At 40.2% G+C, this 27745-nt stretch overlaps 1 protein-coding gene across 2 annotated transcripts in view; it reads left to right on the top strand.

Moving 5' to 3' along the window:
- Window positions 1-24796, top strand: part of LOC121901407 (dedicator of cytokinesis protein 2-like) — a 100362-nt gene extending 75566 nt beyond the window's left edge. The window contains exons 27-51 of one of the 2 annotated variants that reach the window (XM_042418175.1): window positions 6747-6845; window positions 7021-7115; window positions 8223-8301; window positions 8428-8528; window positions 8904-8962; window positions 9362-9510; window positions 9770-9855; window positions 10182-10338; window positions 12387-12422; window positions 14610-14705; window positions 15625-15735; window positions 16323-16412; window positions 18282-18386; window positions 18948-19089; window positions 19423-19504; window positions 19652-19736; window positions 20104-20190; window positions 20456-20632; window positions 21309-21392; window positions 21496-21633; window positions 22160-22287; window positions 22524-22731; window positions 22883-22988; window positions 23688-23836; window positions 24560-24796. In XM_042418175.1, coding sequence (XP_042274109.1) covers window positions 6747-6845; window positions 7021-7115; window positions 8223-8301; window positions 8428-8528; window positions 8904-8962; window positions 9362-9510; window positions 9770-9855; window positions 10182-10338; window positions 12387-12422; window positions 14610-14705; window positions 15625-15735; window positions 16323-16412; window positions 18282-18386; window positions 18948-19089; window positions 19423-19504; window positions 19652-19736; window positions 20104-20190; window positions 20456-20632; window positions 21309-21392; window positions 21496-21633; window positions 22160-22287; window positions 22524-22731; window positions 22883-22988; window positions 23688-23836; window positions 24560-24622 — 2712 coding nt within the window. In that variant the 3' untranslated portion in view covers window positions 24623-24796. Of the gene's footprint in view, window positions 1-6746; window positions 6846-7020; window positions 7116-8222; window positions 8302-8427; window positions 8529-8903; window positions 8963-9361; window positions 9511-9769; window positions 9856-10181; window positions 10339-12386; window positions 12428-14609; window positions 14706-15624; window positions 15736-16322; window positions 16413-18281; window positions 18387-18947; window positions 19090-19422; window positions 19505-19651; window positions 19737-20103; window positions 20191-20455; window positions 20633-21308; window positions 21393-21495; window positions 21634-22159; window positions 22288-22523; window positions 22732-22882; window positions 22989-23687; window positions 23837-24559 lie in introns of both variants that reach the window. The other variant, XM_042418174.1, reaches the window with a different exon arrangement.
- Window positions 24797-27745: the final 2949 nt, after the last annotated feature.

Here is a 27745-nt window from a genome sequence, read left to right as displayed (position 1 = left end):
TCTTGAGTGGCATATTGACAATGGATCAACCAAAGGACCCCCAAGAGACTGATGTCTGTCTGCTGTATGCTAGCTTGGCTGGGTATTCGCTGCATGTGTTTCCTGCCTGAAATTCCAATTTTACAATATCATATGTTTCAGGTTTTTTTAAATAGTGTATTTCATCTGATTACAATGTAAAACATCATGGATTGCCGGCTTTGTTGATTTATAATCATAAGCTAGCAGGTACTGCCAGCTGTGTTTAATTACTACACAGAATTTTCACATGCAGACTGTGGAGCTCTGACAAAAACATTCATGTTTCCAAAGCTATCATAAGAATTTTCAAACTAATGATGTGAGACTGAAAAACCTCTACATTTACATCTGTTACAGGGGGTGACTGCCAACCGTGATCAACCCAAACATCACTGCTGTTATTGTCGGTGAAAGTGTTCAGTTTGATTCTGTCACCGCAGTAACGGCAGCATCACTAGATCACACAACACACAAATCAGCTAGCGGATGATATGCAGTGAAATTCAAGCTGCTGCTCAAAGTGTTGAACCCTTTTGATTGTAATTACCACATCACCTTTTTTCTAGCACTACCCTCAGGACAAACTGTATTTTTTTAACAAACTGTATACTTTTAACCCCAGGGTGCACAAACAGCAAAATCGTCAATTTGTTGTTGTTAAACTCGACACTTTCGTACTGTGGAGTGTGATGAAAATTGCAGCCTATAGGGGTTCATAGCATGGCTTAGTTTAGATTTATTTCATGTCATGCAGGTGCATTTCCAAGCAACTGTCTTTTGATGCAACTAGGAAATTACAGCTGTTAATACATCATTTACAAGAGTGGCAAGAGAATGGGGAGATAAATGGAAGGAAAGTCAAGGAGAGAAGAAGAGGAGGAGGGGGGGAGAGAGAAATCCCAGACCTCGCCAGCATCTGTGTCCTGTTTTGTCAGTAATCTCTTCACTGTTGCGTAAGGCCTTCGCCTGAGCAAGCCCTGAGCTCCCTCTCTCTCTCTCTCCCTTCCTATCTGTCACACACACTGTACTTGTTAGTATTTTTATTAAAATACACAGCACACCTCCCATATGTCTCCGCATGTCATAACATTTATATAAAACGTGTTGATGAAACACATTCACGTACAAGTGCACAGACAGCTGATGGTTGGATATTTGGCCCTTTGAGCATTTGTGTGTGTGTGTGTGTGTTTGTGTTTTAGATGGTGTTAGAGAACATTGAGAGCATAAGTCCTTAGAGAAGACCAATTACACTGAAGTAGGGCAATGTGTCATGTGACCTACACTTCAACACACAAACACACACACACACACACACACACACAAACACACACACACAGGCACACACAAACACAGTGAACATGGCACCAGAAAGTAGTAAAATGTAGATAGTTTTGGTGTGTGTGTGTTCTTAATCCTGTTACTGAACCATTACATACTAGGGTGGCAAAGAAGAAAAAGAGAGATGTTGAGAGGTAGGAAGGAATTACGAGGAGAGACTCAGAATTAGTGAATTTTGCTATTACATTAGCTCCTGTCTTTTAATGTCTGCTACGCTTGTCTGTATGTTACTGTCCCATACACTGTAGTATAATTACATTAATTTTAATGTGGCTGTCATGTAAGGATGCCAATAACAGTATTTTTTCATGTTGAGTTTTAATTTCAAGGTAAACCTTGTTCCCATGTTTTAGTAAGTGCACATTAGATTATAACATTATAACACACTGACTATTTTTGTATTGTTTTGATCAAATTAACAATAATATCTCACAAACAATGTTCTCAGGACTTGAGTCAGTGCTTTGGACGTCCTCACATGTATTCACATACAGCAGTGTTGCACTTAATTGATCTCCCGGCACTTTAAAGGATGAAATGTGTGATGGGAACACGAGCAAGAAAAAGAGAAAAGGGGAAAGTAGGGAAAAGAGATTAAAGAAAGTGCGCTGACAGGGTCTCTGATGTCATGCTCAACTGTAAGAGGAAAGTTAGGTGGAGGGTGGGGGTGGTTATGCACTGTGCTGAAACACACGCATCAAAGCATGCACAGTATTCATGCCCGGTTAGATGTTCATGTGATGAAGTGAAGTTCACTAAAACACTTTGACCTTCCTTTAAAGAGTAATGTATCAATTTTGTACATGCCTGTCTGACTCGATAATTATTTGAAAACTGTACACAGTGAAAGTATTTTTTAGTTAGCGTACATGAATGAAAAAGTGTGCATTTTTATTAGAATGCAGGCACAAACACACTGCCCGTTTTGATAAGATGAAAGCTTTCTCCACATCAGATGCCATTTACCTTTCATCTTCAATTAGCCATCCATCATTCTTCATCTCTTTCTCACGGTTCCCTTTTCTGCCACCAACTCTGGAGGAGAATTTCACCCAAACCTCGGCTGCTAAGATGAAGCACTAGTACCTGTAAATCTGCAATGCCTCTGAAAAAAGGTCTGTGAACTTCATTCCAACAATGAAGCTGTAATTTTAGTAATACAAAACAGAGTCCAGCGCAGGTCTGCAATACCGTACCCGTTTTTTATGGGCAGGCCATTTATTTTTCTGACATTTCTTTGACTTAATGATTAATCAATTAATCAAGATCGGCAGATTAATTGTATGTAAAATAATAGTTGCAGACTGAATTAGGCTATATAATCTTTTTATATGTATTGTTTAAATTGGTGGCCTCATCCAGCAGTAAGCTTTCAATGATAGCTATACTTGCCAATCACCAGGGTGCAATCAATAGGCATAAACTGAAAATCTATCTACACTCAAAGCAACAAATATTCCAGCATCACCTGATAACCACACACAGAGCAGGCAGACCAAACAGCAGCATTAAACCATACATAGAGATGAGCAGGCACCAAAAGACAAGCAGTAGCTATCAAACCAGTGATGCAGAAACAGTAACAGACCCCATTAAGTTTTCATCCAAAATATGCACAATAATGTAGCTTACCCTTGACATCCTCAATGAAAATATATCCCAATAACCAAGTCCAATTATCTTTATCGTCATTGTATAAAACAATGAAACAGCGAAGCATCTCCCTGAGTCACGTAGTAACATCAGTCAAATAATTGAGAGTTCATTTTGTGTGTCACCTTGGTGTCCTGATGTAAGTTTTATCCCATGGGACACCTCTAACGATGTCCAGTAAGTTACTTCAACAAGTGATGGAAAATCCCTCTCCTGTAACTTGTCTTAAACTGCCGGATGTCCTGCATACTCCGGTGAAAGTTGGTGCAAGCAGGTCAGTTAGGGGCTGAATTAGCAGCCACTTTTAGTGGTTCACTGGGGAAAATAGCATGGGGCACAGGACACGCACTTGCAAAAATCCATTTCTTCCCTGAAATCATTCGAGCTGGAAACGTGTCCAGTTTTACCTTTTATTACCACCGAGGTCATCTGGGGCTACTGATCGCTGCGGGGGATGCTGTGGTCCGATCCAGTTAGCAGCAGGAGAGACAGTTCTGTTGTTGAAGCTGTTAGCTAATTCAACCTGCCAACTTAATTCAAAACTCGAGTCAAGTGATGTGACACTGTGAGCATCACAGCCTGTGACAGGTCAAAATTTACATCAATCATAAGACAACGGGCAAAGAGTTCAAATGAGCCCAACGCTGCAGGTGGCACAGAAGACAGAGCTGACACACAAAGCAGATTTGGAAACCACCTGCAAATCCTTTTTTTTTTTTTTGTGGGTAGACCAACCTTATGCAGGACATAAAACAGTTCTATACAGGAGAAGTAAAACAACGACACATTAAGCAGGGCATAAGCAAAGGCACATTGCTCCAAACTGGACATTCACATTGTGCTCTTCACTAGCCAGACTCCTCCCGCTGTCTATTAGGTGCCTTGGCGCCTTTCAGGCCCGTACTGAGAGGGTCTCCTTTTTAACATACAGCTCAAGATAACAAAATAATGATTGGAGGAAATAAAAAAATGAAAGAGGAAAATAACAAAAGACATATTTTTTGCAGGTCCATTTCCCTTTTCAATTTTCTTTTTTCTAATTTTCTGAGCTTTCCACTGAAACATTTAATAAAAGATGCACCGTGTTCGATTTTAGGTTCTCAACAGGAAATGTTGTCTACACAGAAAATGAAAAGATTCAGGACCAATCACAGAGAGAAAGGATTGAGAAAGTAATATCAAAGAAACAGTTGGAGCATATGCAGAAGAGGAAAGTGGAAACAACTTCAGATAGATGACCACTATTTGGCTCAACTAAGGCAATCAACGCTAACACACTCTCGTTGATGAGACTGTGTGTCTGTCTGTAATATATGCAAACTGTTTTTACATTCATGCCTTTGTTCTCTGCTGCTCGGTGCAGTTCAGTTTTTCTCTTTTCTTTTCAGTTTTTACTCTGTTGTCCGCTGCCCTTCTCAGTGTCTTTCCTCAATCAGCCAGTGATTGTGGAAAGGTTTGTGTCAAATTTTCCATAAATGTGTTTTAATCAAGCTCAGGGAGGGGTTTTTTCAGCATAAGTAGTTTTCACACACTTAACAGTAACTTCTCCTCAAACTTGTCTAAAATTATTTTTTTTTTGCCTATCCTCATCCTTCAAATCTGTCTTATTTTCTGTCATAATAATGCTTGCTCCTTCTTCCTCATCTTGAGTCTCTAACTCTTCCTCTCTTTCATCTTCTAACTGTAATTCTTCCGCCTACTAATCTCTTTGTGTGTTTTTGTGTACTCACCTTGGGCCATATTCAGAGTTAAGTGGACATAATGAGGAGTTAACACTTCATTAAAAACGCCAACAAATACCTCATTAAAAACTCCAACACTGAAAACCTGCAGTATGTAAATTTAGGATCAAATGAAAGTGGAATAGTTGTTCATAGCTGTTATATTCATATATTTGGGAAACTAGATGCTTAATATCTTGGTGTTTACATTGAAATTGACCAAATCTTGCATCTCTATGAAGATCCCCATCCAGAGATGTTTTACAACATGCAAAAATACTCTGGATTGAATAACAATTTGTGTCTAAGATGTTTTTTCCACAGAAAAGGTTCAATTACTTCATTAAAGTAAAGTAAACATCCTCAAAATGACATCCACTCTCTGGCCCTCATTCAAAAATCCAGAATCTATAGTTGTGATTTCACAAATCTTGCTGGTAGGTACAAACCTGAAACTCAAATTTAAAGTGAGCACAATGAAGCATCTGACCTTCAGGAGAGGAATGTGAAAACAGCTTTCAAGTGTCAAACTCTGCACATACATCATTCTGCACAGTAAAGGTCAAGTGAAGTAACAATAAGCAAAACACATTTTGAGCGTCTTCTCTTTTGCTTTAATAAAAGTTAACGTTAGAATATACATGTTAAACGATTTTTCCTTAAGCTTTTGCAACTTTCATTATTTGTTGTAACCATAAACTCTAAAAGCTTCAATTTTGTCTTTTGATTTGAGTCATAGTGTAATTCAGAATATATATATATTTTTCATGACCTAATAGCAGTGAGCCACAATGTGAAATACAGAATATGAGGTTCAGACTGCAGAGGCTGCCAGTCTTCTTGCCAATAGTTTTGTTTGTTTATAGTAATTATGCTAATTTAACTGTGTGGTAATGACATGTTGATGAATACAGCATATTTAAAAATAACATCACAACAATTTCCCTTGTTCAGAGCCCTGCCCTTTTGTTTCAGGTCATGTAGGAAGTATGTGATTATGTTGGTGCTGTTTGGACTTGTTTGTTGCCCAAACGAGCAAGTCACAGTACTGGGGCCTCATTTATAACCATTGTGTACGCACAAAATGGGGCTTGGAAGATATATACGTCACTTTCCACGAAACAGTTGGAATGTATAAAAACAAACCTGATAGGAGAATGGGCGACGTAGATGGTGAGGTGCTGAACTGAAGCCAGATTGTAGTAGTACGATTTTAGTTTTCATATAGTTTTTGTGTGTAAAATCGCTGCAGAATGGCTGCCACACACACTCTGCCTTCTCCAGTCACCTCACCCAGTATATCTTCACCACTTGTACTTATATATGGATTAAGTAAATTAGAGAAACACCTGTATGGTGGATTTTGGAGTAAATATAAATGAATACAGTGTTAATTGTATTTTAGATATTGAGTGTGTGGTCTCATCAGTCACGCATGTGTCTATATAGAGTAGATGCTTAACAAATACCAGGCAGTGAGCTTAGGTGTCCCCGTGCCTCCACTATTCCACACCCTGAAAGTGTGCAGAAATATGCTTCTTGGCATCTACCTCCGTGTCTGATCACTTTATTTAATTTCGGAAATTGTCTCGTTTGTCACACCGACTGCATTGACAGCTGCTGCAGCTGTCAGCCTCTCAAACTTTCTTCTGTTACTGCTGCTGTTTTCCACAGGAACAACATGTACATCAATAGTCATGAAGGCTTTTGCATTGACCGTTTATGGTTAATTGTGGGAGTGTAGAGGGTGGGATATGAGGTTCATCCACATGTGCACCTTTTTCAAGTTGATTGTGATTTATAATGGGAAAATGCATGCATTCTGATGTTTTCTTTACAGTACTCTTGAGGCAGCTTTAGACACAATTACCTTAAGAGATTTAAATATATTTGGCTTTAGATGTATAGCACTCAGTTTAAAAGCAGATGCTGAGTGCCCAAAAAGTAATGGTGCATCTCTCTCTCCCTCTCTCTCTCTCTCTCTCTCTCACACATCCTTTACCTTTGTAGTCCAGGGTTGTGGCCTGCATGACAGCTATCCTGAGTCAGATGGATGATCGTCACTATTCCACATACATAGAAACCTTCACTGGTACCACTGATCTCGTGGTAAGTGCACACACACACACACACACTTCTGCAGGTGAATTGATGAACATAGAGTTAAAATACATTATTAACAAGCTACCGTGTATCACTGTATATGGTGACATTATTTCTTACAAACCCAGTCTGTCTACTTATATACACACTCATTCTTCTTCTCTTGTACATTTCACTGCAGGACTTTCTGATGGAGTCCTTCCTACTTTTCAAAGACCTGATTGGGAAACATGTGTATCCCTCTGACTGGATGGCCATGATCATGGTACAGAACAGGTACTGTACTGCACGCACTCACACACAAACACACACACACACACACACACACACACACTCACACAGTCAGTGGAATTTAACCATCAGCCTACTGGTCCCAGGTCTGCTTCTCTAACCCGTGTAACTGTAACTGCTGAGGTGCAACCTGCTACTAGGCCCATGAGGCTTGGTGGTTGTGAATTTAAAAGGATTGCTGCTATCTGCAGTGACTTCTGCATCCACACACACCCACACAGGGATAAGTTAGAAATAGTAAAGCTGGGATCAAGGCGATGATGATGAAAAAAGGCTGATGTGACAAATGTGTCTGTGTGTGTGTGCAGATGGAGTGAAAGTTGTCGGCGTATTTTTTTTTATGATGTAAGCTAGAGGGGAGGCTGAAGCTGTGTCAGACAGCGATTTAAAAAAAAAAAAAAAAAAAAAAAAAAAAAAAAATAGGTAAAAGTGAGAGTGAGGAAGAGGAAAAGACAGGTTGATAAGGAGTCTGCAGACTGTGGTTGGGAAAGAGATTTGCAAATAGATAGAGAAAGACAAAGTCCCACAGAAAAGAAAACAAAGAAGGTTAGGGAGGGAAAGGTAATGGCAGTTGACTGTTGGATAACATTGATAGATCGTATTGGATCAGAAAAAGACTGGGAGCAGATTTGCTACTTAACTTTAGAAATGCACAGTCACAACTCACTGATATACCTGCACACTGTGTTAGATCATGATAACAAGTTTAGAATCTGAAACAATATTACAGTCTTGTCTGAAAGCAGCAGAAAAAATAGCAAGCAAAAACAAATAAGCTCCATTTGTGATCACTGACAGAATGTCATCTTTTTATTCTGAGATGTTACTTTTTTTCCTTAAGGTTGTTTTTTATTCAATAACTATTTGTCGGCAATCAAACCAGTACATTAGGTTTGGAAGTTATTTTTTGCATCATTTGATTCTCAGTATTCATTTCCATTTCACTTGATTCAATGCTACTTTGTTGACATATTTAGTTTGTGTGTACTCGATGTGTGTGTGTGTGTGTGTGTGTGTGTGTGTGTGTGTGCGCGTGTGTGTGTGTGTGTGCGCGTGTGTGTGTGTGTGTGCGCGTGTGTTTCTGTCAATTAGGGTGTTCCTGAGAGCCATAAATACCTATGCCGACACTATGAACCAAAAGTTCCTCAATAATGATGACTTTGAAGTACAGGTGAGTGCATAATTACAAACATTTTTTTTTCTTATTAGCAGTCTGTGTATTTTGCTGCTTTTAAAATGGATCTCTATCATCTGTCTCTACATTGATCCTCTCCTCTCACTCCTCCTTCTTGTCTAGTTGTGGAATAACTACTTCCATTTGGCCGTGGCGTTTATTACCCAGGAGTCTCTGCAGCTTCAGCACTTCTCGCCAACCAAGAGGAACAAGATTCTGGCCAAGTGAGAGAAGGGCCATATAATTTCCTTATTTACCACACCTACTCTCCCTGCTCTAATGAAACACTCAGTGATTTGTGATCTATTTTGGTATCTGCATTACTGTTTACACTCCCACTGCCTATTAAAACTGTATGTTGTCGGTAGATAGACATTCAATTTAGTTCGTGTTGGGGCAGCATTATCTGTCCCAGTGGACTGTTCAGTTTCTGAGGGTGAAAATAACAGTATTGATCAGGACATTGTTCTAAACTGAGGGTCTGATTTCACTTTGTGCCTCTGTTTCTGTGTATTTTCTCTCTCTCTCTCTCTCTCTCTCTCTCTCTCTCTCTCTCTCTCTCTCTCTCTCTCTCTCTCTCTCTCTCTCTTTTATTTCAGATATGGAGATATGAGAAGTCTCATTGGCTTTGCTATACGTGACATCTGGTACAAACTTGGTAAGAAAGATGTGCGTGTGTGTGTGTATGTGTGCATGTGTGCAGTTGGGTGAGTGCATTTCACTTTCGCTTCACTTTACTTTCATGTTGATGCGACCAGAGTGGAATTTGTTTGCAGTACAGCATTCACAGGTTGACAGTGTCAGCACCATTTCACCTAGACAGACATCAATATACCGTAACATATCACCTCATAAATAGAATTCGTTGTATTTCTTGGCAGCCAGAGAATGCTGCATGTAGAAAAAAAAGCAGAGTTAAATGCTCAAATTAGGAAGCACAGTTCAAAGTCCTTATTGCAGAAGGAAATAATTGGCTTTTAAGTGTGGCAGAGTCCTGTGGAGCCTTTTTATCTCTGAAGGGAAAACATTTGCACTATTTGTTGTGTGTTTCTTTTAGGCAGTCATAAGATCTGTTTCATCCCTGGCATGGTGGGTCCCATCCTGGAGATGACGTTGATCCCAGAGGAGGAGCTGAGGAGGGCCACCATTCCCATCTTCTTCGACATGATCACCTGTGAAAATTCACACTCTGGAAACTTCCTCAAGGTAGTTACACCCACACATACAGAATCATGTGAATATAGTATACAATTAAACACACAACCGTGTAAAGACATTCACATTTGTGGACACGTACATAACTTCACCTTTGCACAGAAATGCTGGCACACAGACATTGTGCTCCTCCATCAATTTACTTATGCTTGCATAATTGATTTCTCCTTCTATTCCTCCTTTGATTTGCTTTCTCATCTCCCTTTTGTCTCCCCTGTTGCTTTCTCTCCCTCTATCTTTTCTTCTGCAGTTCGAGAATGAGATCATTCTGAAGTTGGACCATGAGGTGGAGGGTGGAGGAGGAGATGAGCGATACATGCAACTACTGGAAACCATGTAGGTCTGAATGTACTACGGTTACAGGAGCTAATAATACTCCTGTATACTAGATAAACATGTAAGAATTAAAATGATAGTATTGCACGAATATGGTATACCACGGATATAAAGGGCTAAATTTAAAATATTTTGACTGTCTTAGCTTTGCTATTGTCCCCAAAACTTGCAGAGTTTCTGTTAACCTTTAAGAAGTTCATTTTCGACACATGTAACTGGTTTCACAGCAATATATTGACAAAACTTGCAACACCCAAGCACTGAATATCAAAGCAAAATCCTCTCAGACACCTCTGGTAATTAACTTGTGGATGCTTGTCTGCCAGCTTGCTGGACTGTGCTGCAGAGAAACCCACGCTCAGGCCACAGGTGCAGCACTTTGTCGCCTTGGTGAAGGGACTCCTCATTCGTCTCCTTGACTACCGTACAGTGATGAGCGATGACAGCCGCAACAACCGCATGAGCTGCACCGTCAATCTTCTGGTAAGTACTGTGGTCCTTGTCAGCTTTACAGGTCCCTTCTCCTTGAAAAAAATGTCCAAGTGGGCTTTCTTAAAGGGCAGAAACCAATGCTGGTACAGGAGAAAGTAAGATGTTGGGTCCTAGAATTTCACCAGACTGCTTTGAGCGTTTCCCTCTCAAGAATTTTCATCAGTTTTGTTTTCATTCTGTTTTGTTGATGCTCGGTGAAGCTTTTGAAAATCTCCCATAAGTTGTGAATCCGGCATGCGTCACCATGGATTTGCATTTATTGACACTAACCTTGTGATTCATGTAATGTACTTTGTAGCTGTAGTATTGAAGCCCACAGCAAAAGGGTGCCGATCTCAGATACACACACACACACATATACACACCAACACACAAATACACACATCAATAAACTCATTATTAATTGAAAGACTAATGTTAGAAGAGACTAGTAAACAAGTTTGTTCCATACAGAACTCAATCAATAAACTCATCCTTACCAAACTAATTGAAGACGGGTTCATTATGGAACACTGATTTTATGTCATGTCTTTCATGCCAAGGTCTTTGTATTCCTTTTCCACTTTTAATTTGTGTGCTGATTGATCTAAAGGAAAATATTCATCTCTGTGTATGGTCTCTGACTGCTTGCAGAGCATTGCATCAGCTCCTGTCTGTTCCACATCCTTTCTCTTATGTGATCTCCTAATCAGATTCTCCCCCACGGTATTCTCAGGTTTAGTAATGGATCTCATCTACAGCCATACGATCGTCTCCACCGCAGATTAAATCATATAATTCCTCCCCAAACACTTCTTTTATGTTTACAGTTTTAATTTAAATCCTTTCTTAGAGTTTTCATTTTTGAAGACATTTCTGAGATGCTAATGATTCGGAGGATCAGTTAATGATAAATTGATGTGTGTGTGTGTGTGTTTGGGTCTTATAATGTGTTTTGTTCTCCTAAAGAAAGGAGGCTGCTGGCACGTGGCAGAGGTGTTTAGCTTGTAGCCTGTGGCAGCTGGCTGTTAACTATTCTCTTTCATTTGTTTGGCCAGCTAAAAAAAATCCCTTCTGTTGGCTAGCAGACACTAGTGCACTCTCTTCTCCATGCACCCCCCCCCCCCCCCCCCCCCTCAGGTTAACTTTACCTATGAAGTATTTGTTATGCTTCCTCAAGCAGATGCACTTCCACAGAAATACAAATGCACTTTGACACATTACCAGACATTCACACATTCAAAAAAAAAAAAACTCACACATCTCAGGCTAAAGTAACCTCTGCTAACCACAAACTTAAGACTTTCCACTATAACTTTGTCTTTATGCTGCTCACAGAATCATGTTCGTATTGTAGCTATCACTTCCCCCATATAAGATGGTATGGGGTTTTTTAAACAGCCGCCACTTTGCTGTGTTGTCAGTTAGGAAAGATGTATAAAAGGTGAGAAGTAGGTTAGTTGTAGGTTATGTCGTCTGTGTTCAAAAGATTTGTCAAAGGCGACCGCTGTGAAGGGCCACTGAGCTAAAACATCTGACCTTCATGTAGATGGGCAGCCTCTAGCAGGAAATCAGCTTACTGAAGCTAAAATGCATTGATGCAAACATTGATGCATCTGACCTTTGCGAAAATAAAGCAAGGAGATATAAATATGCATACGATATGCTTTGGTTTCACAGAGAAGCTCACAGTAATTGAGCAGTTTTTTTCATGTTTATGTGTGTGTCTCTTGTGTATTTTGTGTGTATTACTGTGTCTGCTGGCTCATGCTAGTGATGGGAGGTGGGGTTACATCAGTTCGTTCCACTCCTCTGTTCTCTGTAGATGTCATTAAACCTCATTAAACTGGGAGTTTGTGCAGCTTAACTAACAAATGCGCATGCACACACTCCCACACATTAACACACACAAGCAAAATAATATACTGTAACACACACACATGCACATACAGCCACATAGACAAATACACGGGAACAGTCACACAGTTACATTGCTTACATACTTACAGTCACTGCAGTGCGGACAAATACTAACCTGAGTTCTCCTTTCGATTTTGCAGAACTTCTACAAGGACATCAATCGTGAGGGGATGTACATCAGGTATTTACATGCTGAAACTGACATACATTGAAATGGTACTTGTCTGTTTTGTTTGTGCATGTGTGTGTCTGAATGTGTGTATATATGTGTGTGTGTGTGTGGCTCCATAATCTGACAGCGGATTATATGAGTCCCACTGAATTAATGTCAAAATCCACAGGATCAGCTCTTGGTCTGACTGGGGGGAGAGCAGCGAGAAAGAGAGACATGATAGACATGAGGGAGGAAGAGGTAGAGAGACAGAGGAAGACAGGATGATAGCAGGACAGAGAGAGAGAGAGAGAAAGAGAATACAGATCCCGTCAGGTCCCATGGTGCATTTCTGGCAATAGTTTATAGACATAATTAGTCATCTGTATATGTGAATATGAGCTCAGCTCTGTGGTTGATCAGCTGCCTCCGCCTATTCTGTTGAGATGAATATAGTAACATTTGGCTGGCTCACTAGTTGATGTTAGCAAACAAACACAGTCTAGTGCAAACATACATTTAAGTGCTATTTATATGTTATGGAAATGCCAAAATGTTATCTTACAGCAAGATCTAGCTATATTACTATAAATGCCAATAGAAGCCAAAACTAAGTCCTTTTTGTGAATTATGGAAGATTAAAATCTGCAGCTGAATTACTCTCATTTACACTGATAATCATATTAACAGTTAATATAAACATAACTTATGAATCCTATCTCATCTTGAATGCTTGAATGTTTATTTCAAGCTGAAACACTTTCAGAAACTCAGTATTGACTAAGAAAAACTTTCTTAACAACACTCTCATTCAAAATCCCCTTTGTGCTGCTGTCCATAACAGAATCCAAATCATTTTGGCAATTTTCTGACTCACCCATTCAAAGTTCTACATCAGTGTTACAGAATCCAACAAAAGGAAAATGGCTGTTTATTGTCTCAGAATTACTGCACTGAACTGATTTGCTTGTGTTCCTCAGCAAGGTTTTCTTTGAATACAGAAATTTTAAACAGTGAAGAAAGATCACATCACACCCACCAAGGGTTGTAGCTGAAAAGCAGGAAGTAAAGACTGCAGTTTTCTACAATCATAGACTATACACCAGAAAAGTGTCTGGTGAACCATTTGAAGCCAATATCTCCATTAATGAAATATAATAATAACGAAAATCTTCATTTTACTTCATTTTATCGGCTTGAACAACCAATTTCTACAAAACTAAGATTTTCTTTTTTCCATACAATGAGTTTTGTATGGAAAGGTATAAATGAATGAAATCTCTTTCTCCTAGTTGCATTTGGCTGAGTTTGGCTCTTGAGAATTAGTGGTGAAAAGATTGGCTCGGGCAAAGAGATGGAGGGTGAAAGTGGGGGAAGGATGGAGTCAGAGAAGGTGAGAAAAATAAAATCCCAGAGGAATGAATAGCAAAAGAGACAAATAGACAACAGTGAAAAAGGTCAGTCAAACAAGTAGATGAAGCTGCAGATTGACTTGGGAAAGCAAGATAAGAACTGAATGTTTGTTTATTTTGTCAACAGCACTTGGACTTTCATAACCACCAGAACAGGCAAATAAGATCTCCAGCCAGAATTTTGCGATTGAGTTGGTTAAAAGTGAGAGGAAGGAGTTAGGATGAGGTCGAACGGGGTGAGAAGAATATTATAGGTAGACAGACTGACCAGTTGATCGTAGAGTCAAGAGATTGTGCTGCCACTTTTCTATTTTGTCCTCAGTACCTTAGCAATAAAGTCCAGCCTCTGACTATGTGGCAAAATGTTTTCTCCTGACTGAGGGAGATAGATACACAGTGAGATCAAAACTAAAAACTGTTCAGTAAAAGTGTAAGTTGGTTTGCTCAGAGTCCAATGTTCCCTTTTCCTCTTCTTCATGCCAATAAAACGTTATTGGGCTACAAAACAGCTGTAAGACCATCAGACCTACTGCAATGCTTTATTCATAAAGAGACATGTTGGATTATGCTGTTGAGTGTGTATGTGTGTGAATATTTCAGGGTATGTATAAGGGGCGGGTGAGCATGTGTGTATGAAAGAGACAGAGTGAGCAAGACGGTGACACACTTGTGATTAATGCTTCATTTGCAGGACGTGAAGTTGCACAACAGTGGCATCTGGTGGAACAATGTATAAGTGGCATATTAAATTAATTTGACCTCTGTGACTATCTGTGTGTGTGTGTTTGTAAACGTGTGTAATCAGGTACCTTTACAAGCTGAGGGACCTTCACCTGGAGGGTGAAAACTACACTGAGGCAGCATACACACTTCTCCTCCACTCTCGCCTGCTCAAGGTACGACACACACACACACACACACATAAAGTGAAATGGCGTCATTTAATGCTGGATCCAGTGTCTTGTTCTGCCTAATCACTTGTCTGTCTGCCACGAGAGAGACCATTTTTTATGAGCTGATAAATGGTTGCTACATCGCTTGCCTCCAAATGATAAAACTCCGAGGTTAGTTTATGGCATGGCATTGGCCACTGTGGCTGCATCACTATAGTGATTGATGCAGTGTGCACGCGTATGTGTGTGTGTGTGTTTGTGTGTATGCATGTGTCTGAGTGCGTTTGACCTCTTTTGTCTCTTCATCTTTTTTATGGGACACCCGGAGGCTCATAGAGAGGGACAGAGGAATAGGGGCACCTCTCGCTCTATGTCTCCTCTTCTCTCTGTCTAGTATCATTACATCAAAGCAGTTGAACTCTATAACGTTTTTTATAATCTCCATTCATCACCAATGTCAATCATGTCATGCTTGTTTCACACAAATAGAAAGAGTGGGCCTGTAACACACTGCATGCTCTATGCCAGATAAAGAAGTTAGAATAATATAAGTCAGTTTCGGAGATCATTAGGTACTTTTTTTGTTTGGTTTCTAACTACATTTCTGTGTAATTAATATAATTGAAGATGAGCTATTGTCTCATTTATATAATAAATGAGCACTATGCAACTGTTTGTGTGTACACGTTGCTCAGGACTAATATTGATTTATTAGAGCAAAGAAACTCTTAGCTCTAAGTTCTTCCTTTCCTTTCCTCAGCATAATGATGAATGGGACAGCGAGTTGGTTTGACTGCAACTCTTTTTCTTTTGTTTCAGCAATAAGAAATATCTATACTTTTACATACAGTATCTCTCACATCTTTTGTCTTTGTCCCCCACCCCCCCCATATCTTTGTCTTACCTCCTGTCTCCATCCCAGTGGTCAGATGATATGTGCAGCCCCCAGTTTGAGTTCCATGGCTCCCAAACCCAGCGGCAGCTCAAAGAACAGCTCTACGACACCATCATCGACTACTTCGACAAGGGCAAGGTCAGCATCTTTTTAGATCATGCCTCTGTTTTCATAATAATGCCTACGGTGGCTAATGTTCAAAGAGAGTTAATCAATGCTCCAAAATCAATTGTAGTAAGATTTTTTCACTCTGGAGAAAATATTGTCTTTAGAAATTTGTTTTTACAAGACAGTAAAGTTTTGCTGTTTTCAATTAAATTTATGAATTCCTTTTGCAAAAAGGCAAACACGTTAAAGTACCTGAGGCTAAGGAATTCCTTTACTTGGGGCTAAACAGATGATTAAAATCAGCATGCAATGCACAATTTGTTTGGTTAAATTCTCCAATTCATTATGATACATTCAGAAGATTTGACGATCAGACAGTGTTGTAATTATGCAGTCATATCCTCTGTGCGGTATGTTGGTGTCACATTCACTTTGTATTCTCCATGACTGCTTTATGTTCTCTGAAGCAGTGATACAGACATTTCCCTCCACTCTCCAGAGACCTGGAAACAGAGATTTTCAAGAGATGAATTCCCACCACAACAGCTGCTGCTGATTTATCAGCAGATGGTGTAATGAGTGACACTTCTGTTTCTTTCCTTGGTGTGTGTTTTTAGATGTGGGAAGAGGCTATCACTCTGTGTAAGGAGCTGGCTGAACAATACGAAAATGAGATCTTTGACTACGAGCTACTCAGCAAGAGACTGGTAATACATGACACAAACTCAAACCTCCATATCCTTTCCACAATAATCATTATCTCACAATGTTTCTGTACTTTCTTCTCTCAGCCTTCTGCCTTGAATTCTTTCCTTACTGTAGCTGTTCCTTAATGTTAGAGGGTGTTTAAAGAAAAAGAAGAGAATTATTCAATTTATTCAAGTTTTTATAGCAGCAGCAACTAAGCTCACTTTCAGTGCTGAACCCCTATTATAGATTCAAGATTTAAGATTCAAGATGCTTATTGCCACTCTGGTTATACAAGTACAATCGTGGGAAATACTTTGGCTGGGAGTCTCCATTACAGAAAAACAGTAAGTAGATATATATATATAAAAAGACATATAATAACAAAATATAAAAAGCAATAAAAAATATATAAATATACACTCACCGGCCACTGCATTAGGAACAGCTGTGCAATCTAATGCAATCCAATACAACAACTCTGCCATAAATTCTGCTGTTACGAAGCATTAGCATACCAGAGGGGGGCAAAATATTAGGAACACCAACCAACATAATGCACTCCAGTACACCACTGCCACCCACTACGACCTCAATTATAAACATAAAGTAGAATGTGTGTCTGTGTGTGGGGGGATAATGTCTCTGTGTGTGTCTGACAGCTCCTGCAGGCTGGGTAGTTCACACTTGGTGAAGTACTGGACTGTGTGCACCACCCTCCCCAGCGAACTGTGGTCCATGCTGATGCAGCTGCCGTACCAGGTTGTGAAGCAGCCTGTCAGCAAGGTCTCTATGGTGCCCTGGTAGAAGTCCCTGAGGATTTGGGACCTCTGGCCAAATTTCTTTAGGCACCTGAGGCCATACAGGCGCTGTTGGGCCTTTTTTAACGAGTCCAGGATCCAGTCACACAGTATTGTGTTCAGGCCCAGATCCTTGAGCTTACTGACAAGCCTGGAGGGCACTATGGTGTTGAACGCTGAGCTGTAGTCCACGAACAGCATCCTCTCATAGGTGTCCTTCTCTTCCAGGTGGGAGAGGGTGCTGTATAGGACGTGGGCGATGGCGTCCTCTGTGGCTCTGTTTGGGCGGCATGCAGATTGCATGAGATCAAGCCTGGGGCAGCATATAATTAATACATGTTTGATATAAATAAAATATGTGCACTGGCCATATAATTTGGTTTTGTCTTCGGCCTTTATACAGAACTAAATTTCAGCAAATTGTCAGGCAGCCGGTCTACAAGTTCTAAATTGCAAGGAGTAATAAGTTTTCTTAACATCTGAACATAGTGTTCCCAAGAAGCAGTTTCACCACCAATTTAGTCATCTGCACTCTCAAACATTACCAATAATTCAGCATTCAACGTCCTTGTTTAAGAATGAATCCTCCCTACAAATCAGGTTTTCTTCTGAGGAACTCTGCTTTGGGCTTCCATAATCAGTATATGACCCCATGCGCAAAGTGTGATTGTTTCTCTCATCTCTTGCTCAGACACCACAGCAGGAGCGATTCCCTCTGCACCGAAATCCTTACTTGTGCTTTAGCACCACCTTCCCCTATATCTCCCCTTCACTCTGCTCTTCTTTTCCCCTCCTCAAAGAGAACCACACTTTTCCCAACCATGTAAAAAAATCTCTTTATATGACTTCAGCAGTGGCTTTCTCAGCTAATTCTGAATTTATGTGGTTATATAAATGACAGACATTGCCCTTGGATGGCATGCACTCTAATTTTTTATACATCTATCACCGTCGAAGGCCCAGCATTCTGCTGAGCGTAGCTTTGTCATCGACCCAAGCTGATAAAGCTGCTACGGCTGTACACAGTGCACATCTGAAACTCTCCCCTGAACACATCCTCTGTCGCTCTCTTTGTCTCTCTCTCTGCAGGAGAAACAAGCAAAGTTCTATGAGAACATTATGAAGATCTTGAGGCCAAAGCCGGACTACTTTGCAGTGGGCTACTATGGACAGGGCTACCCTCCATTCCTCAGGGTTTGTATTTACATCTCTGTTTGGTGAGAGTAGAATCTATGAACACTATTACAAATAATGTTCTTACTTGTCATAGACTTGAAGGCACACACACACACTCACCAGACACAAAAGTAACACTGGCTCTCTTTCCTTGTATAATAGGTTCAAAAATACTTTTTTCCATTATCAGCACTGAAGCTAAGGTATTTAACATTGCAGAGGTGGGCAAGTTTCTAAACACACCAGCTAGATAGTTAGCACAGAATGGGACATAAAAGAACCTTTTGGGAACGTTGTGGATCTGGAGATTTCAGCAAGCTGCAGAAGTAAAATATTCAGCTATAGCTCTTGTATTCATTAGTGAAGTCAGTGACTCAGTTCTTAGGGGAGCAGGGCAGAGTGTAGATGAAGAGACAGTCACAGGCCGACCTTTTTGTGCTTAAGAAAAATATGCAGTAACTACATTACAAGCTCTTCTGTATGAGGTCAAAATAAAAGGAGATTTTCCCAATGAAGATCACAGGATAAACTGGTGCATTTTCATCATCATTAACACCAGTTAATTTCCCATGGCTTCAGAACAAGGTGTTTATCCACCGCGGTAAGGAGTACGAGCGTAGAGAGGACTTCCAGAACCAGCTGATGAGCCAGTTCCCCAGCTCCGTGCGCCTCAACACCACCACCATGCCAGGGGAGGATATCATGAACTCTCCACTTCAGTGTATCCTTCAGGCAGCATAAAACCCACACAAAAATAAACAAATGAACAGTTGGAAAGACACATTAATGTTAACGCCACACATGGTGTACACAAAGCACACAAGTAAACTATTTAAAATTCAATCTAGTGTTTTCCAAAAAACAAAAATGCCTTAAACACAGAAATTTCCTCTTTACATCAGATCTGTGCGTTCTAGATCTATCCATTCACACAAAAACTGTCTGGATGGATAGATTGAAATGTAATTTTTTGTAATGTAATTCACTCGGCCATAGGGATAGAGTGATATTCTCATTATGTTGTGATGTTTTATTCCTGAGTGATCCGAAACAGATATCCAGTGTTTCACAGTGCAGCCTGTCCTCGAGATCCCTCCTCGCCTGAAGAACAAACCGGTCCCTGACCAGATTATCAAGTCAGTGTCGCTTAATTCATCACATTTTCATAAAGTGTCTGTGAAATGATTTTTATAGTGACACATTTCCCTCTTTTGTAAATGATTTAATTTATCCCTCTTCTCTTTGTTTAACATTTACCTCTTTCTCCGTCTTTGACAATGTAGCTTCTACAAGTCCAACTACGTGCAGCGGTTTCACTATTCCAGACCTGTGAGGAAAGGACCTGTGGACCCAAACAACGAGTTTGCTGTGAGTTACTATTTTTTAAAATGAAAAGATTTATGACCATAGGGACTATGAAAGTCTTTAGAAGCTATTGTACACAATGTATTGCATTGTTATTGGCACCTGAAAAGATGAGGTCCTATTGTCTATAATAATAGGATTTTACAGCAGAGTGTAGAATATGATAAGACATCAGGTTATGCTTTAAGGTTGATGAGCACTTGTTCTGTGAAATCAGGTTCAGATATTACTTTAGAGTGATATTAAATATCACATTGTGCCTGGTAAGAGTTCAGACTTTAATACGCAATATAATATCACATTATTCACAAGTGTCATAGATTGATCTAACTGCTTTCCTTGTTTTCTCCTCTACGTCCCTCCGTTTCAGTCTATGTGGATCGAACGCACCACCTTCACCACTGTGTATAAACTGCCAGGGATCCTGCGCTGGTTTGAGGCTACTGACATGAAACATGTAAGTCTGTAGGGGTGTATTTTTCTCCATGTTTGACTTGTATGTTTGCTGTGAACGATTGCCCCCAGTGTAACATGTTCCACATTTCACCACCACCGATTGAAATCGTTGTCCTTCTTTAATTTTACATTATTTATTCTTTTTCTCTCACATCTGTCCCTCACATCCCTCCACCCTTACTTCATGGTCCATTCCTTCTTTCCTCGCTCTTTTATTTCTGTCCCCCTTCCCTCTGTTTGTGCTTCTTCTGGGCCTCTGTCCCCAGACTACCTTGTCTCCATTGGAGAATGCTATTGAGACCATGGAGTCCACCAATGAGAAGATTCTGACCATGATTAACCAATATCAGGCCGACAGTGCCCTTCCCATCAACCCCCTCTCCATGCTGCTCAACGGCATCGTGGACCCTGCTGTCATGGGTGGCTTTGCCAAGTATGAAAAGGTAAACTGTCCAGGATCAGCCTTTGAATCAAACCCTCTCCAATCCATCTAATCTATAGCTGCCAGCAAATAGCCTTGTCTGGGTCAATGAATGACCTTTGTACTGTAATTAATTATTCAATTAAGTTATTAATCATATGTTGAACAGTTGATAATGGTTCTTTATAATAAACATGTGTCATCATGACTAAGTAGTGCTCCTATAGAATCATGTTCATTGCACTTTGATTTGTTTTTCCCTCAATGACAAAGATTCACCACATCAGTACTATTTTACAAATTTTCCAGTGAAGAGTAAGCCCATAAAAAGTTATCTGAGTTTAAGAGACTGTGTCGCTGTGAGACTCATCTCTCGTGGTAAATTGACTTTCATTTAGTATCAAAAATCACTTTCACCTCCTGAAGCTCTGCATATTATCTGAAGCTAATTTTACTGTCTAAATGACATCAAATGCAATGAACCTATTAAAGCCTGGTGTCTTCATAACTTGAAATATTATTAGTATTCACACTCAAACGCCATTCAGTGTTCTAATATCCCACATAGGATGAGATCAGTGTGCTTAGAAAGCGCACGGGGGGTGAAGAAGTCAGTTGTTAATTTACAAACTGCCTGAGCAAGTGAAACCTATAGCCGTCATTCCTTAAATGAGTTTTCAATATTTCCTCGGTCTTAGGCGTTCTTTACTGACGAGTACACCCAGCAGCACCCAGAGGACCGAGACAAACTGCTGCGCCTTAAAGACCTCATCGCATGGCAGGTACCAAACACACATTTCTTAACTCCCTGCACATTCATAACACCTCATATACTTTTATGCGGAAGTTCTGATACTTTAATTAACACAAAACACTCTTTTTTAGATTCCATTACTAGGTGGAGGAATCTCTCTCCACGGGAAGAGAGTGATGGATGATCTGCGTCCGTTCCACGACCGCATGGAGGAGTGTTTCAAACAGCTCAGGAAGAAAGTGGAGAAGGAGTATGGAGTGAGAGAGCTGGTAAGAACTGGGGGGGGGGGAAGGATGAAAGAGGGAAAGGAGAAAAAGTTGGGGAATAAAAGACTTTATACCGAAACATGGTGTTTCTCTGTAATCCAAAACATGTTCTTTTCTGCAAAGCTGTATTCAGAGTTACTGTGGTGGAGTTGGCTTAATTAAGCTACAAATGAGCTGACCCAGGCGAATTTTAAAGATCAAAGTACTCACAAAAGCCTCTGAGAAGAGTGTTGATATGGGATTTGTACCTTTAAATATCTGTACAACCAGAACAGGGCTGGGATGGTGGTGACTGGGGCTAAATATGGTCATTAACTTGTAAATTGGGTGAGCCCTTCAGGAGAGATTAAAGTAATGATGAGTAGGAGTTATGATGCACTGTTTTTAAGAGGGACTTCACTTACTATTGCTTTTCTAGCATGTATTGCTGCCTAGTTTCACGGTTTATGAACAGCACTACCACTGTGATATTTTCTTTTTGTTTTTTTCTACCTATTGTTCAATTCTATCTCAATCTTTCTCTCTCCAGCCAGACATGGATGAGAGGAAGTCCACCCGTCCTCGCTCCATGCTGCGCTCCTTTCGTCAGTCTGTCATCTCAATTTCCTCTTTGCAGGGATCTGAATGTGGGACTCCAACCAAGCCTCATGCAGACAGGTAGCATACAGATGTAGCTTTAAAAACCAGATTCATTGCAAGAATGACACATCACAGCACTATAGTATATAAAATGTATATAAAATGATCACCAATTTGTCTTAATTTGTGGCACAAGGTCAAGCATATAACTCATCTCAAACTGTAAAGACGTATTTGTCATGAAACATTTTTTTTAGGACAACAATCATTATTCAACCCATTTAATTTACTCCTCACCCCCTTCCTCCTCTCAGGGACCTCCCCCCTGAGTCGCCAGTGTCTTCTTGGCCCACCCTGCAGCGCTCCAGCGGCAGCGTGAGCATAAGTACAGTGGAGGAAGGCGTGGTGACCGTGGGCGATGCAGAGGTCAAGCTGAGGAAAAGTAAGAAGAAGAAGAAGAGGAGCAGCATGATCTTCATTACAGAGGAGAGAGAGAGGACGAGTACGCTGGACTGCAAACGGGTGAGAGGGAGTGTTAGTGGAAGGAAGATGAGAGAGAGAGGAATATGAGACAGAGAGGAAGAGAAGAACTGGAAAGACAGCATGATGAGGGATGCTGAGTTCTCTTGAGTTGTTGATGCTGAGTTTTTGTGTGATCTCTGTCTCCCTCTAGCTGTCCAAGAAACAGGAGTTCCGCAGTGACACCAACTTGTCTGAGCCTAATGAAGGAACTGTCTCGTTGACCAATGCAAACTCCAGATCCCTGCCTGCCATTACAGGTGACAAACATACACATCAATCCACACAGTGCTGCTATTAAATCACTGAGTCATAGAGTTATTTAGGTACACCTATAGCCCAAGGCCTACAGAGTGAAAAATACAAAGTCATGTCCTGAGAGGAAGTACTGTGTGTTTTTTAGCTGACTGCAAAGATACACACACAAGGTCATTACAGGAATATGCCTCTGAAGTCTAGTGTGTGAAGAAAACAAATCTGTATGCTGGGGAGTGTTGCAGTAGTAGCCTGACCTAACACAAACTCTGATGTAAGGTGGCAAATTAGTGAATCAGTCATGTCAGTTGTAGTTTTTCCGAAATGGGCAGCAGTTTCATTCGGTTTATATTTCATTGTTGCAGTTACAAAACGCATCACTTTAAAATAGTGCATCAGACCACAATTCACTGACGTTTCACTGGCATCCTGCCATGTTGGACATGGCCAGCTGAGCCAATCTTGACTGTAGTGTTAATACACTACCTCTGATTAGCACCACTGACTACAGGCTGTACTGCCTCACTGAACATACACAGAGTGCCACCAGTGTTGCCAGAGTACACAGTTCATCAGAAGAACAGCTGTGAGAACACAATTACTCACAAAAAAAATGTCTGGCTGCAGGAAGAGGTAGATGTTTTGTTGTAACCGGGTAATCAGTGAGTTGCAAACAATAAATACTCTGTTGTCACTGGCTGTAGGTCTCTCCTTGGTGGTGGCGGGGGGACCAGAGGAGGTCGACACCACCAGAGCCAGGAGGGACAGTAAGAGCATGTCTGTCTGTGCGACCTCTGACCGAACAGCAGACAGACGCTCAAAGGGCGTCATCAACCTCCTCTTCAAGTCCAAGGTAGAAACAAAGACCGACACTTTTAATGCAGTATGATAGAGAAACACACATTTGACATTCAAGAATGAGTACTACAGTTAAAGGAATAGTTTGACATTTTGGTTATTGGTTAGATGAGAAGACCGATACCACTCTCACATCTGTGCGCGAAGCAACAGCCAGGTGACAGTTAGTTTAGCATAAAAACTGGGAATAGGGAGGAACAGCTAGCCCAGGTCCATCCAAAGATTAAAAAAAATACTCCTATCAGCACCTTTTAAGATCACTTATTAACACATTATATCGTGTTTTATCTGTACTGGTACTGTAGGTGGATTTTTTACCTTCGGACAGAGCCAGGATAGCTGTTTCCCCCTCTTTACAGTCTTTAAGCTAAGCTAAGCTAACTGTCTCCAGGTTGTAGCATTGTATTTAATGTACATATATGATAGTATAGATCTTCTCATCTAACTTTCAGCAAGCAAGCAAATAAGAATATTTCCCAAAATGTCAAACTGTTCCTGTAAGGTAAAAGGCAGCATTGCAGATTTATCATCAACATTAGTCTAGATTATTCAAAGCAATGTCTAAATGATCAAAATCTACTTATATGTATTGTATTGTATATATTTATACCAACACAATTGTCCAGATTAACATCATGAACATATCTTAGGTTATTTTTTACCCCTAACAAAGATGCACCTTGTATTTTACAGTATACATTTTTGTTTGTTTCAACAGAGCTCCAAATCAGAGGATGTGAAGCCCAGTGATCCAGCCAAAGAAAGTGACAGTCATTTTTGAAATCTCTCATTTCCTTTACTGATTTATATGCATTTGTTTTACAAACAGTTCCAAACAAATATTCAGCCTAAACTAAAGTTATGCACTTACTCACTCTACTTGTCAGTCTCAGCATTGCTGTTGCCTTAATATAATTGATTTTACCTATCAATAAAAGCTATTTTTGTTGAGTGACCTTTTTTCCTAGTAATTTAAATGATTCCCAATGAGGCTAAATGCCATCTTACAGCTTTCCAATCAATTCTGCTTCTACAAGATCGAGTAAACACAAACTATCCCACCAACATACCTGATTAAAAAGCTTCCTATTATACCGTTTTCAGCATTGTTGTAACTGACTTATGTTAATGGGAAAACAATCATTTGATAAAGCAGAAAGGTTACAGTGTTCTCTCAAGGGACTTTCAATAGGAATACGCTGCCAAAAAGTCTTGGCACTGATGCAACAAACATCCATCTATCCATTTTCTTTACCACTTATCCTGTAGAGGGCTGCAGGAGAGCTGGAGCCAGATCTCAGCTGACATTGGGCGAGAGGCAGGGTACACCCTTGACCCTGTGTCTATCACAGGGCTAACATGTAGTATAGAAACAGACAACTATTCACACCTACAGGCTATGTAGAGTCACCAATTAACCTAACCTGCATGTTTTTGGTCCGTGGGAGGAAGCCGGAGTACCTGGAGAGAACATGCAAACTCACCACAGAAACACTGGTGGGTTTGAACTCAGAACCCTCTTGCTGTGAGGCGACAGTACTAACCACTGCATCACTGTGCTGCCCTGATACAACAAAGAAAGTCCAATGAATTCAAATAGTATAGTGTGCAACAAACTGTGGAGGCTACTGTGCAAATGCTACAACATCAGAGTTGTTGTGTGAACGCAAGAGTTCAGACAACAATGTTTAGTATGTTCAATCTAAATCATAATGCATATTGTGCATGATTTGGAACAACCATTGGCTCCTTTATAATGTAAAAATATTAAGTTAAAGGAATAGTTTGACATTTTGGGAAATACACTTTCGTGCTGAGAGTTACATGGGAAGATCTACACCACTCTTATAGCATAAAGACAGTTAGCTTCACTCTGTTACTGTACCCGGAGACAAATACTTCTAACATGCAACCCGCTGCAAGACCACAACTTGTCCTTTTCACCTTTTTTAGGTGAAATTTTATTAACTTTGGACAGAACCAGAGTAGCTGTTTCCTCCTACTTCCAGACCTTATGCTAAGCTAACCAAGAGTGGTATTGAGCTTTTCATCTAACTCTCGAAATGAATGAGCATATTTTCTGAAATGTCAAGTTATTCCTTGAACCTGATCATTACAAACACGGGTATGTTTCTCACAACACATGAATCTTGGAAGACGGGTGTTGCTCTGTGTTTCTAGGGTTGTTGCGAGTTCTGTTGAGAGCTAGTTTATAAAGTTACAGAATACTGTATAACTTATAATATATTTATATAATCTTTGTTGATATTGCTAGATATCAGTCAAGCTGTCCCCCGAAGAATCTCTTCTCTGATTGATTGCAGAGTGAGCGAGTGTGTGGAAGAAAACAACTGAGGTTAGGCAGGTCTGCAAGGACAGTGTACAGCATATACAGCTCCATAGATCAGAGGAACTGTAGTGGGCCAGAGGTAAAAACAAACTTCTCTGAAGAGGAGAAACATTGCAATATTCAAGCTTGTGGCGGAGCTTCAGTTTTGGATTTTGCCCTCTATTTGGTGGTGATTCTCTCAAATATGATCTCCTGCAAGTCCATCTGGACTTATTCTGAATCTATGCAACCTTCACTCTGAGTACATGAAGTCCTGTTAGATAGTGAGGTGGGTAGTTTAAGTCTTACTTGCTTTATTGACTTTAGTGACATTTTAATAAAGATATTAAGATAAATTGTTAAAAGAGCAGACAGGCTGCAGCATATGATGAATATAAATTAGTAGCTATTGCAGTCAATGGGGGAGTTAATGTATCACCTACATTGGTAAAAGGTCATTACGTTGGAAAAATATAATCTGAAATTAAGCTTTTTTAATGATTCACAGATGTGAATGAAAATCTCTTTTTTGCCCAGTGGTGATTTTATTCTCTCCATGGTTTTCTCAGCGCTCTGTACTCCTGGCATGCAGACAGTCAGAAGGTGATTAAGAACAATGGAGACATTTCTCCTGTGCTTTATTAATACTGCCATTATCTGGTGCCATATTGACCACCAGGTTTCTCGAGAGCCAATTTAAAGTTGCGGACCAGCCTTTTAAAACTCATGCAAAGTCCTGTACTGCAATTCTTCAGTCTGGAGTGTGGATCCTCTGATTAAACCATTGCTCTGTGACCACTGAGTGATTTCAGCCCTCAGACATCTATCTCACTTCTGCAGAAAAGGATGGAGGATTGGGTTGATAGCTAAATTAAATGATATGTGTATATCTCACCAGGAATGAAGAAGCTGCATCGCTCGGCTGATTAGCAGATTGATTCCCATAAAAAAATACAGAGACTGTATGTGCAAGTTTGTAAATACACCAAAATACTGATAGATAAAATCTTGTTTGGGTGAAGGGAAGAATTTAAAGGTATTGCATTAGGGAAAAAAAAAAGATTTGTGTGAATACTTACTCAAAAATATGACTCCTTATTAATGGCTCGTGGCTATATTCATCATATTCATATCAAAGTTAATGGCCCTGCTCAGCAGCTTCTTGGTTTTCAGATGGAAAACCTGTCAGAAACTCGACACACAGCCCTTGAAGTTATTTAAATGTTACTTGTAGCCTCTGAAGGTGCGTCAGACTCCTTCATTTTGGTTGAAGCTTTTATTGGAGCTGTCGTTTAGTGATGTTTCTTGAATGTCATACTAACTGGCATTACTTGTGTGCTCAGTTGGCATCTTGCCTGCTGTATATTGAGGACTTATCATGTCAGCTGCCGTAGCATTTTTTATTGTATTTTGAAGGATAATTTAACCTTTTGATTGTATAATGGGGGGAAAACAGACTGTGATCCAGTGAAGGATCCAGTTCAACTTTGTAATAGCTGTTATAAATACAGAATATATCCTTAAAGGACCAGTGTGTAGGATTTAGTGGCTTCTAGCAGTGAGGTTGCAGATTTC

Source organism: Thunnus maccoyii, chromosome 8 (assembly GCF_910596095.1).
Source record: "Thunnus maccoyii chromosome 8, fThuMac1.1, whole genome shotgun sequence".
NCBI lineage: Eukaryota > Metazoa > Chordata > Actinopteri > Scombriformes > Scombridae > Thunnus > Thunnus maccoyii.
The sequence above is the reverse complement of the archived record's forward strand: the minus strand, read 5'-3'. Positions and strand labels throughout refer to the sequence as shown.